This window comes from Podarcis melisellensis (genome assembly GCF_964234715.1).
Source record: "Podarcis melisellensis genome assembly, chromosome: 9".
Lineage (NCBI taxonomy): Eukaryota > Metazoa > Chordata > Lepidosauria > Squamata > Lacertidae > Podarcis > Podarcis melisellensis.
The window spans coordinates 8,498,837-8,520,155 of NC_138541.1; the positions used below are offsets into that span (position 1 = coordinate 8,498,837).

General features: G+C 44.3%; 1 protein-coding gene across 2 annotated transcripts; it reads right to left on the reverse strand.

Moving 5' to 3' along the window:
• Positions 1–741: 741 nt before the first annotated feature.
• On the reverse strand, positions 742–19,682 carry SUCLG1 (succinate-CoA ligase GDP/ADP-forming subunit alpha). 2 transcript variants are annotated; one of them, XM_081925240.1, is made up of 9 exons: positions 19,528–19,682; positions 14,542–14,640; positions 12,095–12,211; positions 11,684–11,896; positions 10,460–10,517; positions 9,257–9,340; positions 7,289–7,440; positions 4,542–4,730; positions 742–2,805 (listed from the first exon to the last, which is right to left on the reverse strand). In XM_081925240.1, exons 1-9 carry the CDS (start codon positions 19,678–19,680, stop codon positions 2,779–2,781), a joined length of 1,092 nt encoding a protein of 363 aa, XP_081781366.1. In that variant the 5' UTR covers positions 19,681–19,682; the 3' UTR covers positions 742–2,778. The 2 variants fall into 2 exon arrangements, with proteins under 2 accessions (XP_081781366.1, XP_081781367.1); XM_081925241.1 differs by having other exon boundaries at positions 14,542–14,645; positions 19,528–19,664.
• Positions 19,683–21,319: the final 1,637 nt, after the last annotated feature.

Below are 21,319 nucleotides of genomic sequence, written 5' to 3' on the forward strand. Positions count from 1 at the left end.
TTGATTTCAATGGCTATTCACAAGCGACACCCTTAAGCATTCTAGCTTGTTCCAACAGGACTTTTGGAGCTGGTTCTCTGCGCTGGATTGCACCCACATACTTCCATCACAGCCTTGACTCCTAGTAGCATCCCCCCCAATAAAAAACCCCAGAAATCTTGCATGCTGTAATTTTCAGTAATACCAAATTCTATGCTGGCATGGTTTGCTCAGGGGGCACACAGTCTCTGAGTCTGCACAGAGTGCAAGTCCCTCAGCATTGAAACACCAGAGCCTGCCACACTTTTTTAATTAGGAATGACACTGGCACTTTGAGATGGGCTCAGAATTTGTTGTTTTAGTTTTCCCACGAAAGGCAGGCAGAAGTTGGGAATTGGTCTCAATTTGTATACAGAAAGCACTCTGGGGTATGTTTGATAAAAACGAGCAACATCGACATTTTGCAAATCATATCCACAGGTTTTCTCTCCCCCCATCCCAGCTTCCCCCTTTCCCAAAGGTCCTTCTTTACAGATTAGCTTTCTTTTTAAAGGTACCCCAATCTACACAAGCAACCAGCTCCGTTTTGCGTTACTTGATTTTATTTCTGTTCATAATGAAAGCAAACCGAAACACCATCAAATTCCGCTATAGCTTGTAAAGCTCATTTACGAGCGTAACATTTTATGTATGCCTATAAGTAGCAAAACTTGTCAGCAGAGACTCATTGGTAATTATTTGCAGAAAATATATTCCCGTAGATCTCTCTCTCTCTCTTTTTGAAAAGCTGCAGTAACTCATTAGCGGCTGCACAGAAAAAGCTAGGGTACAACACAAGTAAGAGCAAGAGAAGTATTAGGCCAGCATTGTACAAAGAGGTATAAATATAGCTTCTCTTGGGATAACTACGGTTGCGATGGAAAAGAACCACCTTTAGACATGCCCATTGGGGGGGTCTCGATACTTCGTGCCTTTGATTAGCTGAAACTCCCTCCCATTTCGCAGACTGATGGCCAGGAAGGTTAAACACCTCATGGGCTTCAGAATTTGCTGTGTGGCTCTTTGGAACCATAAAAACTTCCAAGGTGAAAATACTAATAGTAAAAAGTAGAAGAAAATCAGGCTTTTTTATAAATGGGGAAATGTGTTGTTTCGCTCAGACATTTTGCAACTGAAGTCCGTGTTGTTGATAGCCCACACAGATAATTGCACAAGCAGTTTGCAATTAAAGAGAAAGCAGCAGAGAGACAAAAGCAAACTGGGGACTGAACCTAAAAAAAAAAATGAAAAACACAAGGGCTATGAAAGGACTTTTTCTGAAGCAGGATTTATATATGAAGTTGGCATGCCTGTTGGAACCAGCTTAGGAGAAAATACATTCTGGAGGATACCAACAGCAGCAATTGCTTCTGAGCAACTATACACAGAACTCCTTATTACATGCTTTAGAAATAATATGAGATCCGTTTAGTAAAAATCAAGGACCTGCCATCATCCAATGGACAGGGGCTTGTTTTCAAGAAGCGGACAGGGAAAATATCAGATTTGTCATGGCTGCAGCAAATTCCCTATAGCAAGTATGGGGGTTCTGTGGCTGAGTCACTGCTGCATACTAGCATGGAGAGGGGGAAGCGGTGGTGAGGTTGGTGCGGTGTAAACGTGTTGCCAGGATTGGCTCCGCTGGCATCCTTGCACCGCACCAACCTCACCATCACCTTGCCCCTCCCAGAATGCAACTCAGATGGCTTAAGGTCACTTGCCGTGGGACAGACCCAGTATGCCTTTTGCTAAAGCATTTGCTGATCAATGAAACAATTTAAAACATCCAGGGAGAACACTCCTCTTTGCTCTCTCTGCATGCACTTTGGAGTGTGTTTTAAATCATTTCCATCTATGCAAGGTGATCTAAAAGCTACAGCCCCACCTACCTGTACAATATGGGCAGGGCTTGGCATTCAGATAAAACATCTGGACACAGTGTGAAAGAGACACAGCTGGCCTCAGGCACCACTTACAGCCTCTGCCAACCTGGCACCCTACAGGTACACTGGACTATAACTCCCACCTGTCCTAGCCAGCATGCCCATGAAGTGCTGGAGTTGATTACAACAAGGCCAATGGAGGCTAGGATTAATAGCAGCTGCAGTCCAAAATATCTGGAGGGCATCAGGTTGGCGAAGACCACTCTACTACTTCCAACTGAGTCTTCAGACCTCACTGCACTGCTGGTGAATAAATTCGCTGTTTTGTGAAAGCTGCATACATTACAGTTCCCTCCTGAAGATACCTGTGATTGCCACCAGTGCTGGACCTAAAGACTCTACGGACTCAGCAAAGCTTAATAATTCGTTTTCACGCCACTAAGTTCTGCCTGATGTACTAGACTAATAGGATTTGGCACCAATTTCTATGTCAAGGACAATTGTCCATCAAAAATAAAAGCCGAAAAGCCCATAGCAGAAACAAAAAGCAGTTTTACTTTAAAGTATATCCATTCTTAAAGCTTCCAGATAGTTAAAGAGTTTTAATAAAGTGATTTGAAGAAAGTTGTAAGAAAAAGCTACCAAGCTCCAGGATTTCAAATAATCACATTTAGTGGTAGATTTATTCGTTTGCTATGATGTACAATTATGTCTGGACAAAGGAGCCACTGAAATGAAACCTGATGGCTTTAAAGCTGAATTCAGAAGACCGTTCTCAATTATATTCGAGAAAAGAAAAATCAGCAGGGGAGCAGCACAGGGGGAGGTGGTATTTCTGCAGTGGCATGTTCGGACGGATCCCCTCCTCCTCCTCTTCTCACAGCATTTTCCTCTTCTCAAACTCCTTGAGGGATAAAGACAGAGACAAGATTTCATTAGAGTTGGGACAAGCATTTGCCAAACTATCCTTTCTGTAAGTTTACCAACTTATCTGCAATCTCTTCCATACCCTGGGCCCTCTCTGGCTCCCCTCTCTTCTCGATGACATTGGCTGGCCTGTTCTCAGGCTCACAATGGGCTTGCAGTGACGTAGCTGGAGAACACTAGGAACATGCTCTGTTGTCACAGAGAGGCCAGGTCGCTTCGCTGCAGGCAGCTCAACGGACACCTTTAGACTCTGAGGGTCCGTGGCAACTTTTGGCAAACTGACTGCAATCTTCGATGTCCCAACTATGACTTTCGCTATTTTTCCTAACCCACATTGCAAGGGGAAAACTCTGCCGGCTCAGCTCTCTCCCACCTCCTGTAGGGGCCAGCGATTAACAAGAGCAGGCGCCGGCAAAAATCATGATGCGGGAAAAGCCGTGAAGCCAGCTCCATCCTTGTATCAGACACAGTGAGATATCGGTATATATCGGTATATGTCAAGTATGAATGTTAGGCTCAAAAGATGATGGAGAATCCACAAGGCACGATATGCTGGCAGGCGAAGCGAGAAACTGGTTTTATCAAGGAAAAGTGTATAACTGTGTCCAAAAGAACATTGGTTTTGCTTAATGAAAGCAAAAATCTCCTGATAAAAACAGGATGGAACTGGTGATGAACAGCAGTAATAAAAAAATAAAAAGGGCACTCTGCTTACCCTCAGCGTCGCCAGGACCAGCTCTACAACCAGACACCCACAGCTCTTACATGAGGCTTGATCAACCCACGTGAAGGGCCTTGTGTGAATATTTGAGTGAATGTGTGAGTGTTTGAACCTCTTGGTACCAATTTATTAATGTATACTTGACTATATGAATGTTACATGAAAGGTGTGTAAACCCAGATCTGGTCTCCAACCTGTCTTATTGAAAGTCCTATAGCATACGAGATATCACTTGTCTCTCCAGATTTCAAAAGAACCAAGTTACCACACTGAGGTTAAACAGAGTACACTTTTTATAGTCCTCTTCGCTCTTGACATCTATGGGCTGGCTTTTAGAATGACTGAGTTTCTGCCATCCTGTTCTCCTTCTGGACCACCACGCCACCTTTGCTGTTGTACCTCAGAAATACATACAACGTGTTTTAGGCCTTTATTCATCTGTCCATGGCCCACCGCCAGTTCCTCCTTGTCTTTGCTCTTTTCTGAGAATATTTATTACTGTTGTTCATCGCCAGTTCCGTCCTGTTTTTATCAGGGGAATTTCGCATCAGAGGGTTTTTGCTTTCATTAAGCAAAACCAATGTTCTTTTGGACAGTGTTATACATTTTTCCTTGATAAAACCAGTTTCCCGCTTCGCCTGCCAGCATATCAATTCTCCATCTTCCTTTGGGCCTAACATTCATACTTGACATACATGATGATGGTGATATATCATGATGTTGAAAACCAGATTGCCCAGCCCTAGTGGCCAAGTGGGAACCTGAACCCAAGTATCCCTTGTTCATCTCCAACAACCTAAAACTGCAAACTTTTACCACACCTGTTGCATTGAAAGAAACCCAACCCAACAAAAATCTTGTTCATAGGAATGAAGCAGAACATATTTCACAGTGCCCAATGTTTCTGGCAACATCTTGGCAAGCTCCATTGCCATCAAGTTGCAGAGGAGCAGCACTGTGTCCTTGAACTTCTAAATGGCTGCTGAACTAACCTTGTATATAGTAGAGCCCAGCTGAGCAGGAGACATACTGACGACGACGCCAGCATTCTGTAGGGCAGCAATTTTCTCTTTTGCTCCACCTTTCCCACCGGCAATGATAGCCCCCGCGTGGCCCATCCTTCTGCCTGGAGGTGCGGTGACTCCAGCTATAAACGAGACGACTGGCTTGGCGTCTGGACCCTGTGACAAAAGAGGAATCATTTAATAGAGGGGCGAGAGAGAGAAAGCAGAGTTACAACTACCCCAGTGAGCACAGTTATTGCTGGACAAGAAAAAGACATCCAAACTGAAGCACCAGCCTGAGGATTAGGGGCAGAGATAAGGAAACGACCTGAGAGTTCTGGGCAGAGAAAAGGAGGGAAGTGAGTGCAACAAAATTCCCGTAAGGATCAAGCTTGTATAGCTCATGTATAGTCCATTAAGGAAATATTTAAGTAGTTTTGATTTTAGAAGCCAGCTCCTGCGGTAGATATACCAAGAAAAAGCCCACTTTGAGGGAGAGGTGATGATGATCACAGTTGCAATTTCATCTTTGGTCTGTTTGCTAATTGTTTTGCAAGCCAAAGTGTAAAATTGAAGTACAGTGGTACCTCGGGTTACAGACTCCACTAACCCAGAAATAGTACCTCGGGTCAAGTACTTTGCTTCAGGATGAGAACAGAAATTGCGTGGCAGCAGTGCAACGGCAGCGGGAGGCCCCATTAGCACTTTACCTCAGTTTAAGAATGGAACTCCAGAACGTTTAAGTTCTTAACCAGAGGTACCACTGTAGATGTGTAGTAGCTGGGCCATAAAAGCTTTTGAGTGACGAATGATGTGCAAAGGCTGACTCAAGAAACCAAAATCCAAATCTAGCCATGTTTTGTGGCCTTGAAGAAGCTCCTGGGACTGGTCCAGTTATTCAAGAAACCTCAATATGATCCGCCCAAGAGTTTCCAGAGAAACAATCATGCAACTCTCGCCACCTCTGGACCTGACCACAGCTTCCTGCCAACATATTCCATGAACATGGGAAATCACTTCCAAGTAAAATGTGACTGTGTGCAAAAAAACCACATCTGGGTCAGGTATTACATTTTCCTTATGGGACAAACACGGATTCTGAATGCCTTAAAGCTGCCCCTAAAACAATTCATGCAACACTGTGGGTGATATTCAACCAAGTCCTACTCATTGTAGAGCCACTGAAATTAAAATACACATATGTTAAAAAAAGGTAAAGGACCCCTGACAGTTAAGTCCAATTGCAAATGACTCTGAGGTTGCAGCGCTCATCCTGTTTTACTGCCCGAGGGAGCTGACGTTTGTCCGCAGTTTTTCCGGGTCATGTGGCCAGCATGACTAAGCCACTTCTGGCGAACCAGAGCAGCGCACAGAAACACCGTTTACCTTCCTGCCGGAGTGGTACCTACAGTGGTACCTCGGGTTACATATGCTTCAGGTTACATACGCTTCAGGTTACAGACTCCGCTAACCCAGAAATATTACCTCGGGTTAAGAACTTTGCTTCAGGATGAGAACAGAAATTGTGCAGCGGCCACGCAGTGGCAGCAGGAAGCCCCATTAGCTAAAGTGGTGCTTCAGGTTATGAACAGTTTCAGGTTAAGAACAGACCTCCAGAACGAATTAAGTTCTTAACCCGAGATACCACTGTATTTATCTACTTGCACTTTGACATGCTTTCAAACTGCTAGGTTGGCAGGAGCTGGGACCAAGCAACAGGAGCTCACCCCGTTGAAGGGATTCGAACTGCCGACCTTCCGATCGGCAAGCCCTAGGCTCAGTGGTTTAGAGCACAGCACCACCCGCGTCCCCACACATGTCATGCCGATTAGCTTCTGATTACCACCTTGTATGTCACAAATAAGTAATCCACATACACAACTCTCAATTCTGTGAACCATTCCCAAGTTTGTGGTTGTATGAGCAAATTTCACTCACTCATTGCCCATTTGCCTGTGTAGGCAATTTGGGGAACTGCAGTATTTGCTGCAAAATGGTACCACCAGAAATGAGCCTGCAGGTTAAATTTATTTCCATTTGGTGAGATAGTCTACATCGTTATTTCCATCATGTTTAACAGGGAACGGTGAGGAGCTAGCAAATATGTAGCCGCATGTAATAACCACTAAATGCTTTTACCCTGCAAATGCCAGGCTTTCAAAAGGTTATTGATTAATCTCTCTGCTGGGCTTGGTGTACTTAATTGTGCTATAGACAACTTTCGTTTGAGTGATGAAGAGGGATTTGGGATGCTTCTGGATGGCAGCTCTTTTGTTGGTGGGATACAACTGCACAGTGGCAAATTCAGGTTGCAGAGTTATAGTTGATTTGGTGCTTGTGTGCAGCAAACCCACTTTGGACTGGGCTTTTGGTGTTTTGGCAGTAAGGAAAGGGACAGGAAAATGCACTGCGAAGTGTGACATCGCATAACCTCTCTGCAAATTTTATGCAAAGGAATCAGGATGAATGTTCCAACATATATGCCATCTAGAAGCAACCTCAGTTCTTATACTTAGGAGGTCACATAAGTACATCTTTGGGATTTACCTTCATCTTCCTCGTGCAACATGCTAGTGAGGGGTGTAAATTCCTTCCAAGGGGACCCTTTCGACCCAACCCATTGACTTTAAAAGAGTGGAATACAAACAGATGAACTTTTAAAACAGTTATCCCTCCTCCTTCTTCAATAAGCAGAATGTGCACAGGAGACACTCTCTCAAAACATTTAAGCTTACAGAATTGTTTTCCCTAAGGAACTGAGCGGCATCCTCTTCTGCGTTTCCGCCAATCTCGCCTATCAGTATAATTCCTTCGGTGTGCGGATCCTTCAGGAAGACATCCAGGCAGTCAATAAAATTTGTTCCATTGAATGGGTCTCCTCCGATGCCTGAAAGGTTTCAAAGAGTCCTATTAAGAGCAGCACATTTCTTCCAGAGACCTATTCGACTAACAGGGGCTGCAGAACTTTCAGGACCACCAACTTGAGTTGCCCACTTTCAGTTAAGGATAACAAACAGTCTTGGAGCGTCATTTCAGCTATTAAATAGCTAGCAATCGGGTCGTTCAGCTCTGCCCCTACCAATATTTCTGGTTTCAGAAAAGGACAACAAAAAGTTGGTATATAGCTAATAAAAAGTGAGTTATAAAATATAAGCAGCTGCCTTGAAACCATCTATGTTGACAGGTTCTCAAGAGAAGTCATTCTTAACTCTATGACTTGCAAACCTTTAAGAAGGGATCTTGCAGATTGAATTTGGGGCCTTTTACATGTAAATATCTACGCTTCCAAAGGGATAAAACACAACCTTTACATGCAGAGATTTTAAGTTGCCTTTTCATAGATCTTTAAGCCAGTTCCTAACTTGTACCTTGTGATACAGAGCATTCTCCAATGAAGTAGTCCTGCCAGAGCAAGGATCTTTGCCTCTGTATAGGAACTTCCCTTCCCACTTTGTTCCCTTCCCCTGTTCCAGGGGTTGGAAGCAGATTTGGGGAAGGTGAAGAAGGTGCCCAGGGAGAGGAGAGGGAAAGTTCCATTGTGAAAATGGAAAACCTTGTGCAAGTGCAACTACTTTGTTGGATGCCGCCCCACAGGTTGGAAAATATGGCTGCAAGCACCAACCAAAAAAGCTGAGGGAAACATTTTGTATGGTAGCCAATGTTACTCATACTCTGAAATTAAAGTACATTATTTGCTTTAGTCAATTAATTTTGATGGGTCAACTTTGCACAGAAGTTAGTTGGGCACAACCCCATATATTCAGTTATGGTAGATGCAGAATTACCAAAATGATGTAAAATCACAATCTGTTTCCAGCAAAAAGTGTGAAGAATACAGCCCTCAGATTAAGTTAAAAGAAGATTGAAGCATCATTCCTTTCCTTTACATTACATATTTAGCACAAATACCCCCTTTTAGCACAGGAAGTGGTACCCAAGGCCTAAGGCTACCATGGCAATCCTTCAGCAGGCTACAACTTTGAAGGAGGAATGCTCTAAGACTTGGCTTAAGTCCCCACCTTCATTTGTAGCTGTTAAAATAAGATAAAACCTTTGGGAACTTATGAAATCCTCCTCTTCTGGATTCTCACCCTGGTGTTGAAATTCTCTTGTGCTGGGCACATTTACCAGAGCAGAACTCAAAATGTCAGACTCAGTTAACTGTTCCAGAGGTAAACTGCCAGAATTTTTTAAGTCAAGTGAGAGAGAATTCCTGCTTCCTTTTCTGCCTCTTTTCAATCAACACGCCGAATGTAAATTAGAAAATGAATTTCCGAAGGCAACTCTTTCTTTTTATTTGCACAATAACACCAGTTTGGGAGACATGTGCAAACTACAGCCTGAACTGGAAGCCCTGCTGGAATTCAACCAGAGTAGAACCAAAGGGATGCCAAAAGAGATACTGGATAAAAGAGTGGGGATTCACTATCTCCTCTTCTAAGAGAGACTGATCTTTCACTCTCACTTGCAAAATTGAACTTTCGTCCATATAATCCACCTACTTGCAGCCCCAGTCATCAGACTGCCCCTCCCCAGTTGTGTGTCCCCACCCTGTCCACAGGCTGCCATGGGAGGCATTTTGGTTTAGCACTACTGCAAAACGCACATTCAATGCAAAGTGGGATGTGAGTTAGCATTTCTTAAGTGGTTTCTAAGATCATATGTATTTTCTTACACACTGACTGAGCCTCTCTCAAACCCACCAACACAGAAGGATTGTCCCAGTCCAACTTGAGTTGTCTGATGAACAGCTTCGTATGTCAGAGTGCCCGATCTCGACACAATACCTGAGGGGTTTGGAAAGGAGAAAAGAAAGAAAAAAGATATATAGATAGATATAGCTATACAAATTTACATATAGCAACTTACGTAACAAGCTGACCTTTGAACCTTGTAAGTTCTAATTTCATGATCAGCACGTAACATTCAAAAAGTATCCTTGCCATAAGTTGAAGATCATGTAAGTTAAGTTACACTAGAGATTCCTGAGCCACACAATGCAACGTAAGAGCAGTGTAGGAGCATTATACCAGCAGCCCCTGAAGAATAAGCCCCAATGAAACAAACCCACACCAAGGGCAGCTTCGCAAAGATTTCCCGTTGTCTGGAGTTTACTTATTCAAAAGTGTAGAGTGTGCGGGAGGGTGTCCTGATTGTAACATTGAAGAAATCAAACCCCACAAGAACTCAGCAAAGCCCGTTGTGTTATCAACCACTGTTTGAAACTTAAAAGAGGACAGCAGTCGACTTTCAAACTGCCCATTTAAAAGAGCATGGCGTTTGAGTTTCGATATACAGTAATGCTCACCCATACGGCAAATCATTTCTATATGAAGTGTCTGCCTTAGCTGCATGTGCGAAAATAACAGTGCACCACCACTTGAGGAATCTAAAATCCAGTCCTTAGGTTGGGGAGAGAGCACTCAAGCCAACCTGGGGGTTATCTCTCTTTTGAAGCGTGAATATGTCATGGCATGGGTTCACACTAAACACAGGCTGCAAACTAAGGGCAGACTTGGTTGGATATTTCAAGACTGGACTCAGTTGGGCCTTACTCAGAAGACTGCCATTCCAATTTCCCCCTCCGAAGACTTTGGTTCTGCATGGGAGCACTTGGCCCTAGCTAATATGATAAGATGGCACACGTGTTTTATTTGAATTTGTCCCTGAAGCAAGCTCTGCTGCTTCAAACCTGCCTCTCTTATAGTTCCTTTACAGGACCTGCCAAATCAAAAGGTGGTGCGTATGTATGTAGACATCGTCAACATTGACTAATATCTTGAAGACTAGGGTGTTAAGCCAAATGCACATCCTATTGTATTAGAGTGAATACAACTGCAGGTTTTTGTTATTGTTGTTATTATTATTTTTCAAAAACACACCAGAAAATTCTTTTGAGATCTTACCAATTCTTCCTTTCTTGTGAATGTGGCCAGGCATGATACCAATTTTACATTCTCCAGGCTAAAAACAAAACGAACATGATCGGCATCATTTCATACACTTATCCAATGTCACAACTGCAACCTTCCTCTATAAGATTCCTTCCCAGTGTGTCAAGCCTGCCCAAAGCGACCTCTGAATTTGCTGCAAGTCCTCTGCACAGATTTGCGGGGCATGTTCCAGGGCAGAGGTAGCCACCCTGGTGCCCTCCAGATGCTGATGGAAGAGGATATGCAGTCAATCCTTATGGAGTGTTCGCTACACCTTGCATGAACAGAGCACACTGTCCCCATGGCTCCAGGAAGATCAGCTGCAGCATGCAAAGGACGGTGCAAGAAAGCTGATCTTCTCGCTATTAATAAGCTCCAGGGGTCCCCAAAACGAAGTTTGGAAAAGGATGGTTTTTCATTATAGTAGTAGTAGTAGTAATTTTATTACTTGTACCCCACCCATCTTTTCTATATAATTTTTTGTTATACTAAAATGCCCATTTTAACATCCTTAAAATATCAATGACTTCCTTTCTTCTCCTTCCATGGTTCGTTTTGCTTATCATAGATAATGAGAACAGAAATTGCGCGGTGGTGGCAGTGGGAGGCTCCATTAGTGAAAGCGCGCCTCAGGTTAAGAACGGTTTCGGGTTAAGAACAGACCTCTGGAACGAATTAAGTTCGTAACCCGAGCTACCACTGCATAGAATTAGAGAACAAGAATATACGTTTAGAGAAGATTGGAAAACGTTTATTGAATATATGGGGGGGGGGGGGAATTGTGCACACCTGAAAACGTTGGCAGCGTTAAGATAAATTCAACAGTGTAAATAAGGTTTGATGGATGTATTAATGGAATACTGAATTGTTCAGTTTTTGTAAAATACGCAGGGATTTATGATACGCAAAATGAACCATGGAAAGAGAAGGGAAGTCATTGATATCTCAAGGATGCAAAAATGAGTACTGTAAATTGTAAAACAGAAAATTTAATAAAAATTATATACATATATATTTTTAAAAATGGTCAGGGAAGCTGGGAAGTGGAGTCAAGCAATACTGGGAGAATACGAGGATGGTGCCTACAAGACAGGCAAGCATTTTAATCAGGCGGCACGCTTGCCTTTAGCCAAAATATATAGGCTTCTACTCTCTTAAGAAGATCTCTGCTAGTTTTAACTTCGCTTGAGCCCTTACGTTGATCACTCCTGGGCAATTTGGGCCAACGAGCCGAGTCTTGTCCTGACGAAGCAATCTGTGTTTGACACGCACCATGTCCTGCTGGGGAATACCTTCTGTAATGCACACAACAAGGGGGATTTCTGCGTCAATGGCTTCATTGATGGCGGCGGCGGCAAATGGTGGCGGCACATATATTGCAGAGGCAGAAGCACCCGTTTTCTCTTTAGCCTAAGATACAATTACATTTTAAAAAAGAAGAAGAAATCATCGATCTTTCAAATTGTTTGGTACGCCAAAAGAATATTCTCATCATCAGAAGCAGAAATTTGCTTTCTGCTGCTCAGATATTTGGTGAAACATTTAGATGATCTAGTCTGGATGTAACCAAGATGTCAGATGAGTTCTCATATAGCAATATATTATTACCTCCCTCACGGAGTTAAAGACCGGAAGCCCCAGGTGAGTTTTGCCCCCTTTGCCAGGAGAAATCCCTCCTACTAGATTGGTGCCATATTCCAATGCCTGTTGACTGTGAAAGGTACCCTGCAAGAGAAAATCAAACATAACAAAAACTAGGTTAAGATAGGAGGACAAAAGTGATCCAAAGCTAGACTTAGAATCATAGAATCATAGAGATGGAAGAGACCACAAGGGCCATCGAGTCCAACCCCCTGCCAAGCAGGAAACACCATCAGAGCACTCCTGACATATGGTTGTCAAGCCTCTGCTTAAAGACCTCCAAAGAAGGAGACTCCACCACACTCCTTGGCAGCAAATTCCACTGTCGAACAGCTCTTACTATCAGGAAGTTCTTCCTAATGTTTAGGTGGAATCTTCTTTCTTGTACAGTAGTTTGGAACCATTGCTCTGTGTCCGCTTCTCTGGAGCAGCAGAAAACAACCTTTCTCCCTCCTCTATGTGACATCCTTTTATATATTTGAACATGGCTATCATATCACCCCTTAACCTCCTCTTCTCCAGGCTAAACATGCCCAGCTCCCTTAGCCGTTCCTCATAAGGAATCGTTTCCAGGCCTTTGACCATTTGACTTCTCCTGCACAAGGCCAGTGAAAGAAATGGGAGCTGCATGAGAGCCAGTAACCATGATCCATTTTTTTAAAAAAATCAAGCATACTCTGCTAGCATGAGGTGCTAGATTTCTAAGTGCAGAGGAATAAATGCTTGGCTATTTTTATCAAGCCTGGGAAGCATGTAAATGTGCCATCTCAAACCTGCAATATTAAGTGGCACAGTCCAAACAGAGATATTCAATTGTTCTAAACAGTAAATTCTGTACAGTCAGTCTGGGTCTTGGACTAAACTAGGGGTAAGGAACCTGTGTCCCTCCAGATGTTTTTGGACTGCAATTCCATGACTTCTGACCATTATGCTGGCTGGGATTAATGGAAGCCCAATGATAACTGCAAAACCACAAGCTCCTCATTCCTGGACTAAACCAAATACTCCCAAGTCAATTCTGCTGCTTTCCTTAAAAACTGAAAAGTCGAAAGCAGAAAAATCCACAAGTTAACAGACAAGGAATATGCCCTACTGCTTTCTAGAACTAAGGCACAGCTTCATTTCTGTGACCCATGATGGATCAGCATTCCAAACATTAAGTGTGGCATGAGAAGCTATAAATAGAGAAGACACCATTTGCGGTATGGGCAGATACAAACTGTATGCAGGAAAACAAAACATGTGTTTCCTCTAGTTTGTACTGACTTTTACAACTTGAAAAATGGTTTCAGAACTAGATCTGTCGACCAGTTCTAATTGCAACACATAAAATTAACCATCTATGACCTTGGGCTCTCTATTAGTTGGACTAAGTCTTCTCCCAACCCACTAGCTCAGTCACTAGAGCAGGAAACTCTTAGTTATTAGAACCGTGGGTTTGAGCCCCACGTTGGGCAAAAAGGGAGCGATGCTGCCTTCAAACTCGGAAGATCTCAGGAGCATCTAGTTAGCTACTGCGGTCCTTCGCTGTAAGCCAGCAGGCCTCTTATGATGTTCATGTTATTCTACCTCCAGGGATCCCTACAAACATCAGCATTCTTAACAACAAATCCATGTGTGTATCAGAAGACCTGGTGCCCCCAAACGTCTTATGGAGTGCCCAGTTCTTATCGAGTGCAGGTAAGTGGTTAGGCCTATGGGGCAGCACTGGTATGGTTCATACGTCACATGGCTAAATGTGACTGCAAAACTATGCTGGCTCCTGGAGAAGAGCTTGCAGCCTTTATGCAGGCTCTGCTGAATGCTTCTCCTTCTTCTGAGTAGGTGAGAGGAGGTGTTGCACCACCCAATTTTGACGCCAGGCTGGGAGGGGGGTGTATGGGTCAGTGCGGGACATCAAGGATTGACTTAGCACGTCTTCTGAACCTAGGATCGTGATTAAGGTGTCTCCTTCTTAAACAAGACCTGAAGCCATCGAACAAACATTGGCTACCGATTGTGATTCAGGAGAGACCTTAACCACAATCCTGGATTCAGAGAACTCATGAAGTCAAACCTTGGCTTCACTGCCAAGGAGATCTAAAAAGTCTGGGGACGGGCAAAGTGACTGAGATCTCCTCTTTAACAGCCAGCACAACTGCACATTCACAAAATGCCACAATATGCCATTTGCAGCCAGTGCTCTGTACAAGCTGGGAACATGTCCTAGAATACACCAGAAATTTCATCCCAGCTGTGCATTACAGGGGAAGACGAACAGCAGCAGCAAGCTGTCTTTCAAGGAAGCTGGTCTGCCATCCCAAATCTTACTAATGGACCATTGCAAAGTTCACCGAAGGAACCCCAGGGCTCCTCAAACCCAGTTTGAAAACCACTCTTTAACAGTGTGAGAAAAGGTACAGCCAAACACGTACCTGTTTGCCGGTAAAACCCTGACAAACAACCTTTGTGTCTTTAGTGATGTAGAGATTCTTTCGTGTGGCCAAATAGGAACAATGTCGTACCCCATTTTTCTGCACTAGGGGAAAAAAATACAGAAAAAGCTCGATCACCTTATTTTGTGAACACAGGATAAATGCGCAGCTCAGAAAATTAAACTTTAACATACTTTTTTTGACAAATTGCAGGAGAGCCATGTCCATGCTTTTTAAAATGAAAAAAGAAAGCAGATCATTGCACCTTTAATATTAACTCAAACAATTTTATTGAAAGAATAGGAGCTTTCAAAAGCAATTACCTAAGTAACTTTCAGAGCACGATGCTATTTTTCCAAAACCATGTCCATCTGCCAATTAGCTGACATCACTCTGAATGATGGGTGACATCAGCTGATGGTTGGGGTTCAATTCTGCATTGGCTGATTGTGTCAGTTCCCCACATGGAATTGACACGTGCAGCAAAAGCAGCAGTATTTGACCCATGCTCATCAGTGCGGGATTGAATCCTGCTGAGATCATGGCAGGGAGCAGGACTGAAGTCTCCGCTTATCAACTGATGAGTGGAGACTTTCAATCCTGCTGGGTGCTGCTTCAAAGCCGTTTTGCAAATAGTTCTGCCTTGTTCTTAGGACAGGTTCTCGCAATCACATTTTAACCTCAGAGGATAGGTTCTAGCAATTACATTTTAACTGGACCCTAACATTTGCAGTATAAGGAAGAAATCATAAACTTCATTCAGGCCCCAATAATAATTTGTGTTCTAACACATCAAATCAAATGCTTCTCTCCCCCCCTCCCCCTGCCCTGTCAAATTTGGATTTTCAACAGCAAGAGAATGAAATCTAAAATTGTGTAAGGGGCAGCATTCGAAACCATGCGCTTCCTTTTGCACAAGTGCAAGTACCTGTCATTCAAAAAGCAGTTAGGGATGGCTCAGAGCCCTTGAAGCTCCAATTAGCTCTAATTAGGCTGATCAACAATCTAATAAAGCTGAAATGCTTTAGTTTTAAGATGGCACAATTTAATCAATGGGCTTAAAGCCAAGTATTCTAGTCCCAATGAACTCCAGAATGGGTGGGCGCTATACACTCATCATCCTGAAATATTAACTTCACCAAACAAGTTCTGAGACTCACAAAACTAATTACTGTAGCAATTGCTATAAACCAGCATTGTTCATTGTGCTCTAGTTTAAGCAGATACATGTCTGCAGTGTTCAACCCCTGCACATGCCAGGAGGCTGGGGGGGAGGGGTTTTTTGGGCTGCAACCACAAGTTACAGCTGTTTACTATGAACTCAGTAAAAACTCATGTCAGTCAAACTAGATAGATGCATATAAACTGGGTGGAATCCAATGCTGCGTGAGTGAATGTTCCCTTGGCCAATGGGATTTTATCATCCTCCCTTCTGCACCACGCTCAACCCCGTGCACCCCTCAAATCTGCTCCAGAGGGTCCCTAAATCCCTCCGCCCCAGCAGATTCCATGTACATGCAAGAAAAGAAAAGGGAGGTGAGGTCCCGTTTCACAAGCAAAAGTCCATTCTGCTCATGCAGGAACAGCAAAGGATGCAATCAAAAGAGAAAAACTGATGGTGTCTCATGAAACTCCAAAAGGGGGGGGGGGGAGGAGAGAGAGAGAGAACAAGGAAACGTGCAAAACACAGACACCTTTTTAAAAATTCTACACTCTTTATCCAGGAAAATGTGAACAGCACCCAGGAATATATCCAGGAACAAAAGAAAACATGAGAGCATGCAGAAAGGCGCCACTCAACTTTCATGATATTGTTCCACTGCAAATGTGTACTCTTGGTTTTCTCATTGTTAAACTATAGCTATAAAGCCATAAAAAGCAATTATGGTTGAGATGAGGTGCCTTTCCTCTAGTAAGAATTAAACTATGCACCAAACCTCACATGACCTGTGGTTTTTATTTTACCTGGGATTTTTGGTTGTTTGCTTTTAGTTTAATGGAAGAGGGGGAATACATCTCAAGGAGCAGCAAAGTGTTTAACTACTGTATTTTTAATTCCGAAGTAGCACTGAGTGTGTGGTCTGGGGAATTAAGATCTGCACCAATGAGTGCCCAGGCAACAAACAAAACAACCCAACGGGAGTAGAAGATTTTGCGGTACAAGCTTGCCACAAACACGTGCTTGCATACATTTGAAGTTAACCAGCTGTGTTACAGCGAAGGGCTGAAACTCATAGGCAGAGCACATTTTTGCATGGCAAAGGTTGCAGGTTCAAGCCCCTCCCCCTCCTCTGAAGCATCTTTGGACTTGGAAAGCCCCTTCTGAAAACCCGGAGAGCCTTAGTGTAGAAAACACTAAGGTAGATGGATCTAGGGTATGACTCGATATAAGGCAGCTTCCTATTTTCCTAAGTAAGGTAAAGGGACCCCTGACCATTAGGTCCAGTCGCGGACGACTCTGGGGTTGCGGCGCTCATCTCACTTTACTGGCCGAGGGAGCCAGCGTACAGCGTACATGTGGCCAGCATGTCTAAGCCGCTTCTGGCGAACCAGAGCAGCGCACGGAAACGCCGTTTACCTTCCCGCCAGAGTGCTACCTATTTATCTACTTGTACTTTGACGTGCTTTCAAACTGCTAGGTTGGCAGGAGCAGGGACTGAGCAATGGGAGCGCACCCCGTTGCGGGGATTCGAACCGCCAACCTTCTGATCGGCAAGCCCTAGACTTTGTGATTTAACCCCACAGTGCCACCCGTGTCCCATCTTCCTAAGTACGTATTTTAAATCTGCAGATAAAATTTTAGGGCTCAGATCAACTTAAGATGGCAGGTGCCACGATGCTTTGCATCATGCCCAGTGACTATGGAAGCAAAAAGGTTTAATAACAATAATTCTTACAAGGTGGGAAGAAGGCAGAGATCTGGGGTGAAGCAAAAAAAAAAAAAAAAGATCTGGGGCTCACGCCTAGCTACGCCACTGGAACTAAAATTCCCAGGCAAAATGAGCCCAGCCCAAGCCAGAAACTAGTGGGGTTTTTTTGAGATCGATAGAACCTAAATGTCATGATGGCACCAGGCAAGCCTCCCTGGGGAGAGCCTTCCACAAACAGGGAGGGAACCTGGAAAGGTCGCCTTCTCATGTCGCCGCCCTCCAGACCTCCTGCGGAAGAGGCAAATGAAGAAAGACCTCCGAGGATGATCACAGGATCCAGGTCAGTTCATATGGGGAGAGGCTGTCCTTGAGGTACTGTGGTCCTGAGCCATTTAAGGCTTTCTAGGTCTAAACCAGCACTTTGAATTGGGCCCGGAAGCTAAGTGGAAGCCAGCACAGTCGGACCAGGATGGGTGCAAGATGCTCAAAACCATCTTTCCCCAGTGAGCGACCAAACGGCTGAACTTCTGCACCAGCGGAAGTATAAACACACATAACTAGGCTTTAATCCACCCAGGTCAAAGACTCAGTTTGGCACAAATACCCATGTGTATTTGCATACACACAGAGGCTGGGAGCCTAAAGGATGCCCCTCTGGGGGAAAAAACCCTGGCTACCACACACACCATAGCTTGCTTATTGATTGATTGAATTTATATGATTGATTGATTATTGAATTTATATACCGCCCTATACCCAGAGGTCTCAGGGCGGTTCACAAAAAAGATCAATACACACACACCCCAATAACCCAATAACACACACATCAAAAAGAGCCACGTTTTAAAAAGGGCATAGGATGTCAATTGTATCACCCAAGGCCTGGTTAAAAAGGTGTACAACGAAGGTGCCAGGCGAACTTCCCTGGGGAGAGATGGGGAGCCACTGCAGAAAAGGCCCTGTTCTCGTGTTGCCACCCTCCAGACCTCTCAAGGAGGAGGCAAACGAAGGAGGGCCTCAGAAGATGATCTCAGGATCCGGGTAGGTTGATATGGAAAGAGGTGGTCCTTGGGGTATTGTGGTCCTGAGCTGTGGCTCTGATATGCAGACATGGGTGTAGCCAAGAGGGGAGGCAGCAGCCACCCACTAAATCAAGTAAATCCATAAAAAATACTTAACTAACTGTGGTTCTTGCTCACCCAAAAACCCCCACATTATCATTATTAGCATTTATTGAATTCATATAATACTACTAATTATAAATTATTATTTGTACCCTACCCATCTGGCTGGGTTTCCCCAGCCACACTGGGCGGCTTCCAACAAAGATTAAAAATGCATTAAAATGTCACAAACATCAGGTTTCTCTCTTTGGCATTTGGTGGGAGGGTGTTCCACAGGATGGGTGCCACTACCAAGAAGGCCCTCTGCCTGGTTCCCTGTAACTTGGCTTCTCACAGAGCGGGAACCGCCAGAACGATGGAGGTGGAGACGCTCCTTCAGGTATACTGGACCGAGGCCATTTAGGGCTTGAAAGGTCAACACCAACAATCTGAATTGTGCTGGGAAACGTACTGGGAGCCAATGTAGGCCTTTCAAGACCGGTGTTATGTGGTCTCAGCAGCCGCTCCCAGTCACCAGTCTAGCTGCCGCATTCTGGATTAGTTGTAGTTTCTGGGTTACCTTCAAAGGTAGCCCCACATGGAGCGCATTGCAGTAGCCCAAGTGGGAGCTAACTATAGCATGCACCATTCTGGCATATGCAGCCCTACATGTTTTATTTGTGGTCAAGGACAGCTCTTAACTCATCTGAAGGCAGCCCTGTTTAGGGAAGTTTTTAATGATGGGGGCGGGGTATAAATTATTATTATTATTTGTATGGTTGCAAATTCCCCGAATGTGCAATAACCATACCTGCTTCCCCTACCTTTAATTCCATTTCAGAACAGAAAGGGGGGGGGGAGAGAGAAATAGAGGGAACCCCCCCCGAAAAGGGCAGAGAGAAGGGTTAAATTTTAGGGGGGGGGAGTAGTTCAGCGTCACGTGACGAGACCCCCCTCCCGTTGGCCCCGCCTCCACCGGCCTGCCCCCCCCCCGCCGGCAGCCCCTCACTCACGGAGCAGGAGGAGGCGGCCGAGGCCTCTCGCGCCCACGGCGCCGCTCCCGCAGCAAGACATCGCCCCGGCGCCTTCGCCCTGGCTGCCAATGACAAGGGGGGGCCTTGCAAGGCCGGCCCCTTCCGGTCACGACATCGCCACCCGGTGCGCATGCGCCAGCGGGGCTCCTGCAGGCACACGACGAAAGTGCCTGACCAGGGAAGTTTGCGTATATACATATATACACCCACAGAGGTGAGTAAGGGGCTTTTCACGGTAGCGGCGTGATTTTGCTTATTTCGGGGCAAGGCTTCCCGGGCTAGAAGCTGTATCGGAGAGGACGCGAAGGGCAAGGGAAGCAGGCGGGACCACGGGCAGCCGCGAAGGGAAAGCCAATGGGACCGGAGGACCCCGGCCTCCCGAAGCGTTCCACGCTGGCGCAAGGGGTTGTGGGGGCTGTAGTTCTGGCGTTGAAAGGCATGTGGGAAGCTACGTTGCACTCTGTGGTAGTTGGGTAGTTCGCTGCGCCCTTAAGGGAGGCGTATTGCTCAGCTGGTAATTAAATACAAGATTTCATAGCGCTGCAGTCTGCTTGTATGCAGGCTTCCTTGGGAATCCCAGTGCGTTCAAATGAGGTTTACCCCCAAGTAAGTGTGCATAGGTTTGCAGGCATTGCTTGCTGCCAGAAAACCCCATGCATGCACTCTTACCTGAAGTTAAGTCCCATTGTATCCGGCTAGGTTTACTCCTGAGTAAGCGTGCATGTGAGTGTGGTGCATGGCTGTAAGTCCCAGACCAAGTGATCAAAGTCCAATGAACCCTAATAGAATTTACCTCCGAGCAGGATTTTTTTTAATTGCATTTATTAGGGATTTCCTTAATATGCAATAATAATTAATAATTAATATTAATAACAATCAATATTAATAACAATTAATATTAATAATTTATAATCTTATAATTGGCGATAGAGACAGGACAGGGGCAAAACATCTGCACCGCATCTGTAAGAACTCAGTCACTTAATATAGTACCATCAACACTTTGGAACTCCCTGCCTATTGATCTCAGGCCTTCACTTTATTTTTTTCGGCGTCCGCTGCAGACGATCTTATTTAGACAAGCCTACCCATATGTTTAGAAAGTTTATATGAGTATCAATTTGTTTTAGTCTATTTTATTGTGGTTTTTTATTTGTTTGTTTTTTAATTATGGTTGTAACTTTTTAGTGATAATTCTGTTTTATATTATTTATAAACCACTCTGAAGTCCCCCCCCCACAAACAAGCGGCATATAATTTTTACGAAACAAAAACAAGTTAATAAAACAAAGGACTTCAAATGGAGTATTTTAGAGCTGGATTTTTTTTGGAAAAGGGCAGCGTTTGGGTCTTTTTAGAGTGCAAAAAATGAGAATAAAGTGGGGCACAGCAGACATGTATAAAATTATGCATGGTAAGTGGGGAGAGAAACATTTTTCTCCCTCTCTTATAGTAATAATAATAATTTATAATAATAATTTATTATTTATATCCCGCCCATCTGGCTGTGTTTCCACAGCCACTCTGGGTGGCTCCCAACAGAATATTAAAAACACAATAATACATCAAACATTAAAAACTTGCTTAAACAGGGTTGCCTTCAGAGGTCTTCTGAAAGTCAGATACAGTGGTACCTTGGGTTACATAAGCTTCAGGTTACAGATGCTTCAGGTTACAGACTCCGCTAACCCAGAAATAATACCTTGGATTAAGAACTTTGCTTCAGGATGAGTACAGAAATCGTGCTCCGGCAGTGCAGCGTGGCGGCAGC